Here is a 5,712-nt window from a genome sequence, read left to right as displayed (position 1 = left end):
AAAGAAAAAGAAAAAGAAAAAGAAAAAGAAAAAGAAAAAGAAAAAGAAAAAGAAAAAGAAAAAGAAAAAGAAAAAGAAAAAGAAAAAGAAAAAGAAAAAAAAGAAAAAGAGCAACTGCTCGGCGAAGCCTCTCGCGCCCGTTGCGAGTGGCGGCTCCGTTCAGGGGCCAATTTGGGAGCTCCTGCCCGGGAGCTCCCCTTGCTGCTAAATACAGGCAAGATTTGGGCTAAGACACTAAGGAACGGACGTTCCCGCTGCAGGAGGGCGCCGTGACTGGACGGTGCCCGCGGACACACTGGGCGGCTTCGAGTGGCTTCACGCGTGGGACTGGGGCCACGCGGGATCCAAGGGGACTTCAAGGGGACGGGGAACGGGCGGAGAGGCCGGAGCGGCCGGCGATGCCTCCCGCGGAGGCTCCCGACGAGGAGGGATCCTATCGACTGCTCCATAAATCTGCGCGGCGCATCAAGCACTTTATGCGAGCGCCGGCTTTCACACGCAGAAGCGCGGGGAAAAACAGCGCCTGATTTACCCGCCAAGCACTAATTCGAGTTAAGGAGAAACAAACGCGGACCTGGAGGAGTCCCTATGTCCCAAATAAAAAGGGAAACAACGATATTATCGTCCTCCGCTGTAATAATCACCGGTGAGTTTTCTATTTCTGGGTGTACGAATAAATCCATGGTGGGGATGGTTTTTTTCCCGAACCGTCGAGATCAAGGCCGGGCACAGGAATGGAGATGCCAGGAGACGTGGAGAGCGGAGCTGGCGCCGCAGGTGTCCCCGCCTAAAAGCGCTTTAGGATAAAACGGATAAAATCATCGCAGAAGCGCCGAGGGCAGTGAGCGCGGAGGCACCCACTGACCCACGGACACGTAGGACTGGGAGCACAGGGGAGCACCTGGCTCCTAATTAAGTGGAGGACGGAACGTGGGATCGGAGCGGGTGCCGTAGAGCCACGCTGGGTCTCCGTCGGGAACGCCAGCGCGCCGGGATGGAGTCTGAGGAGACCACGGGTGGGGGATCACGCGTGGAGGGGCGCGTTTAGACCCACTCTTCTCCCGTACTGTTGCAAAAAGAAACCCGGTGAGCTCGTTCCTTGGAGAGGAAACTCGTCCCGACGTGGGCTGCCGCGTGTGGGTATGAGGCCGGGAGGTCGCAGGTGCAGACGGGGGCCGTTATTCGCTGGACCTGAGGTCCTTGTCCCCCGGAGGCTGGGGCCGGCGGGAGGTTCAGAGCGCAGTTCGCCCTGGCTCTTAGGGAAGGCTTGAAATGGGGGCGATGGGACGTCCCCTGCTGTCCCCTGCACCCCGAGCTGCGCCGATGCCCTCCACCAAAGAAGGAGTGGACAGTCCCCCTGTGCACAGAGGGCAGAGCGGGGCTGGGCGGTCTCCGTTGCACCCCAGGGCTGCATCTGAAGGTGGGGGAGCGGGGGGAACAGCGGAAAGATGGATGGGCCGAGGGGCCGCGTGGGCAGCTCCAGCTGTTGCCCAGATGCTTCCCGATGAACTCCCGCATTGTGCAGAGCGGAGGAGCCGCTGCCCGCACGGGGCTGCGGGCAACGGCTTSGGGAGGTGCGGGTTTGGAGGAGAGAGGGGATCGTCTCGTAGCCCCCCCGGCCGCTGCGCTGCCCCGGGAGGCGGCAGGGCCCCGRCTGAATAATTAATGGTTCATCTGCCCACGGGGGCGGCGAGAGGGGGGAATTGGAGTGGAAAGAAGAGAAAAGCAGCAATTGCCATTTATAGGGGCCCAGCTTGTTTATTGATCCTCTATTTACTGACTCGAACTAATACATCAGATGGACTCCTGAACCCGGCCAAATGGCCTGCGCTCCTGGGCCGGGCGGCCGCCGAGCTGGCGAGGACCAGCCGCGATGCCGCGGGCGCTGGGCGCCCCGCCGGGACGGGCGTCAGGGCTCCGCCGCGGCCCCACTGCCACCCCCGGGGACCCCGACGACTGCGTTTGGGCTCCCTCCTCGCCCTGGTTGTGACCTAGACATGGTTCTCCCGCCTGAAACCCCTCTTTTTTTTTTTTTTTTTTTTTTTCTCTTTAGAAGAGGGGGCGACTTTACTGTTCCCAGGCTGCCGTTCCTCTGTTCCTCACTGGGGACCGGCTGGGAGTCGGAGCCCTCCTGCCTCCCCTGCCCAATTCCCCCCTATCCTTCCCTCCCGCCCCCCAGCCCCCAACGAGGGCTGTTTCGCAGCAGCGCTTTCCCAGCATTTGGAGACGGTATAAAAGGACGAGCGGGATCGATCGGCGGCCTCGGGGTGAAGCAGGGGGAGGCATTCGCCTGCATCGATCGGAGGGGCCGGCCACGACCCCCCCCCCCSGACCCTTTTCCATATAATCAGGCTTTTAAAGGGGACGCGAGGTCGTAGGCGCGGGGGGCGGCACACGGGCCGCGCCGTGGGGATGACGATGGGACCGGGGGGACCTTCCTCGGGCCTCCTCGGGGCATTCGTGGCCCGTCCAGCTTTCCCCGACGGCCGAGGGCTGCGGCGGGAGCGGATGCGGCCCAGCAGGGAAAGCGGAGGCTGGCAAAGTCGGCGGGAGGAGCATTCAAAAGCGACCTCGATACCCCCCGCTGCGCCCCTCTGAGGGGCTTCACCTGCCCCCTGGGGTCGGGGTGACCCCGCACAGATCTCCCTTTCCCCACGAGCGGCTCCTTCGAGGCGGAAACGCGGCGAGAGAAACGAAACGAAAGCGGGGCCCGGTGGGGCGGCAACGGCGCCGGGGGACGGGAACAAAGACACGGGGCCGGGGAGGCCTCGTCACGGCCGGCGTCGCGGAGCCGGGGCCGGCGCGGAGCTCGACAGCCCCAGCGGCGCCGCCCCGACGGGCAGCTCKGTGCCGGGCCCGGCCCGCACGGGGAAGCTGCGGTTTAACGGATGCGCCTCCATGGCGGGATTTTCCTCGCCCCTCCGAAACGATGATTTTCAGTTTAGGGAAATAAAATCCCTCCGCTTGCGCCAAACGCCCCTCGGGGCACACGGGAGGTCGCGGCCAGGAGATTGAAAAGCGTTTAGGGAAGAATAAACCTCCCCGGACATCGGGCGAGGGACTGGAGCGAGGACAGGGCTGAGTGTCCATCAGGCTCCCGCACTGGGCCCCGAGCATCCCGCGGCTCCCGGGGTCATTTTCTTCGTCGTATCCATGGGGATTATTTTAAATTTTTGCGAATCGGAAATCAGCCACCCGTCGCTCAATTAGCCCGAACAACGGGGGCATTAAACGGCCGATCGCGGCAGTGTTTAAATCTTTATTTACCAGAACCTTGTAAAGCCAGGAACAATTTGCATGCTATTAACTGCTTTTCAATAGGGCATCGACTGGAACTAAAAGATGCCACTACCCTGCCCTAATTAAAGAGCAACTGAATTACACTAAATACATATGAACGCGGCTCTCCTCCATAAATAACGGCGGTCTGCTCGCCGTGCAGAGCGCCCCGGCGGGCAGGACTCTGACAAGCTTCTGTTGCCCCATGAGGAATAAGAATTTCTGAAAAATATATATAAAAATAAAAATCGCTCCTTCCTACGACTCACGGGCACCYCTGCTCGGACTTGCTGAGCCGGGAACCGTCTTTGCCGGGGAGCAGCGAGCAGAGGAGCCGGTCCCAGGGATGGATGGCTGGCCTGGTGGGGAGCTCCAGGTAGAACCCTACCAACTCTGCCCCCTCTCCCAGCTCTTGCCGCTTGTCCCTGCTCCTCCGCACACAGAATCCGGCGGCTACAGCGGAGGGGCTCGGAGCGAGGCCGCCTCACTCCCCGCCGGAGGCGGCAGAGCTGCAAGAGTCACCGGCCAGCGCAGCGCGACCGCGGCCCGCGGGTGTCCGAGCCGTCAACACGTCCCTCACCTGCGGCCCGGGCCGGCCTGGGGCCGCCCATACACCACGGGGGGACCCGGGGAGTGGGCAGGGGGCTGAGCACTCCACGGTGCTGGGGAGGGAGCCAGGCGCTGCCCGGGGGTCCCCACGTCGCTGTTTGGTCCCATTTACCCGTTGGAAACACGAGGGCCGGTGGGAGGACGGAGCCGCAGGTGTCGCCGGTACCGGGATGGCGGAGCCAAAGGGAAGATGAACGAGCTCTAACGGCGTCCGAGGACGGAGCCGCCCCCCTCCTCGCCCCCGGGGTCACCAGCAGCGGGAAGGGGCCCCTGCAGCCCCCGAGACTAAGAGGGAATTCATGGCCAGGAAGTCAAGGTGGGGACGACAGTGTCCAGGACTACCGGGCACCCTCCTACGTTAATAATTCCGGCTCCTACGACCTATGATCTCTGTATTTGCAGGCCCGGGAGGAAGGAGTCGCGTTTGCGTTAAATATAATTTCCTTTCCTAATTTCTGAAGATTTTAAAGCCGCTGGTAACATCTCCCCCCCTCTCCCCCCGCAACCACCACCACACGCACACGATCCCTTCCCCACGCCGAGCAGGCGGCACAGAGCTCCCCTGGGCTGCGTTTGCGCCCCGGCTGCCCCGTGTGCGCCTTGCACGAGCACTGAACGTGCAAGGAGGAGGGAGCTTAGGCGTGTGGCAACCTGACAGCCCCCCCGTACATCCCGAGCCTCCCGAAGGTGCCGATCGGCCTCCCAGTTGCCCTCGCACCCCCGCCGTGCCCTACCTGCGAGCCGGAGCGCCGACATCCTCTGAAACTCGGGCTCCTGCAACCATTTCCACATCCTCCGGAAAGTCTCCCGGCCCGACTTGAGCTTACTCCAGGGCTTGGGGTTCCGCAGCAGGTCCGAGAGGGTCCCTTGCGAGCGGCACAAGATCCTCTGCGCAAAGATCGCCTGCGGGATGCTGTAGCGCTTCAGCTCGGCCGTGATGCGCTGAGCCACCTCCTTGGTGTTGATCTCCTCCACCTGGCCGGAGCCGCCGGGCTGCGAGCCCGAGGCTGAGGCCTGGCGCTCCCGCTCGCCCAGGAGGGAGCCGCCGGGCTGAGCGTGGTGGTGGCCGTGCGGGTGCATCCCGTTGAGCGGCGGCATCATGGCCGAGCTGGGCGCTGCCAGCCCCCGGGCCAGGTGCTCCTCGCCCCGGGACAGCATCGCGGCGTGAGAGTCGAAGCCGTTGGGCGAGAGCATCTTCTCGTTGGGCAGGTGGCCCCCGGGGCCGTAGGGCGCCAGCGGCTGCTGCGCGTTGTGCAGGCTGCCGAGGCCGTTGGGGAGCGGCGAGAGGGGCTGCCCCATGGACGGCATGTCCTTGGGGTAGTGGCTGTAGAGGTTGCCCATGGAGGCGAGGCTCCGCTCGTCGCGCATGAGGGTGAAGCTGCCGCTCACGTTGCCGGCGAGCCGCTGGTGCGGGTGGTGGTGGTGGTGGTGGTGGTGCGGGTGGTGGAACTTCTCCGACACGGTGGAGATGGGCGGCAGGTGCTGCAGCGGGGTGAGAGTGGTGTAGGTGCTGCTCAGGCTCATGCCGGAGGGCGACTCGCAGGACATGCTCATGGCCGGGTGCAGCGGGGCGGCCAGGCTGTGCTCGGCGCGGTAGTCGCTTCCTTCCAGGATGGAGGCCATGCTGGAGACCATGGCGGGCCGGGCGTGCGGCACGAGATTGCGGTGCGAGCCCTGGCGCCCGTGCGCCGGGCTCATGAGCTCGGCGGGCTGCGAGTGCGGGACGCCGTGCAGGCTGCCCAGGTTCTCCATCGCCAGCTCCATGGTGGCCGCCGGCCTCTGCCGCTGCCTCGCCCGCTCGCTCGCTGCCTTCCTCCCCCACCC

At 63.9% G+C, this 5,712-nt stretch overlaps 1 protein-coding gene across 1 annotated transcript in view; it reads right to left on the bottom strand.

Annotated features, from left to right (window-relative positions):
• Positions 1 to 5,652, bottom strand: part of ONECUT3 (one cut homeobox 3) — a 22,135-nt gene extending 16,483 nt beyond the window's left edge. The window contains exon 1 of the mRNA XM_026035212.1: positions 4,623 to 5,652. Coding sequence (XP_025890997.1) covers positions 4,623 to 5,652 — 1,030 coding nt within the window. The remainder of the gene's footprint in view (positions 1 to 4,622) is intronic.
• Positions 5,653 to 5,712: the final 60 nt, after the last annotated feature.

The sequence above is a fragment of the Nothoprocta perdicaria genome, unplaced genomic scaffold, assembly GCF_003342845.1.
Source record: "Nothoprocta perdicaria isolate Ctin4 unplaced genomic scaffold, notPer1 scaffold_157, whole genome shotgun sequence".
In the NCBI taxonomy this organism is placed as follows: Eukaryota; Metazoa; Chordata; class Aves; order Tinamiformes; family Tinamidae; genus Nothoprocta; species Nothoprocta perdicaria.
Note: the sequence above shows the minus strand (reverse complement) of the source record. Positions and strands in the feature narration are given on the sequence as shown.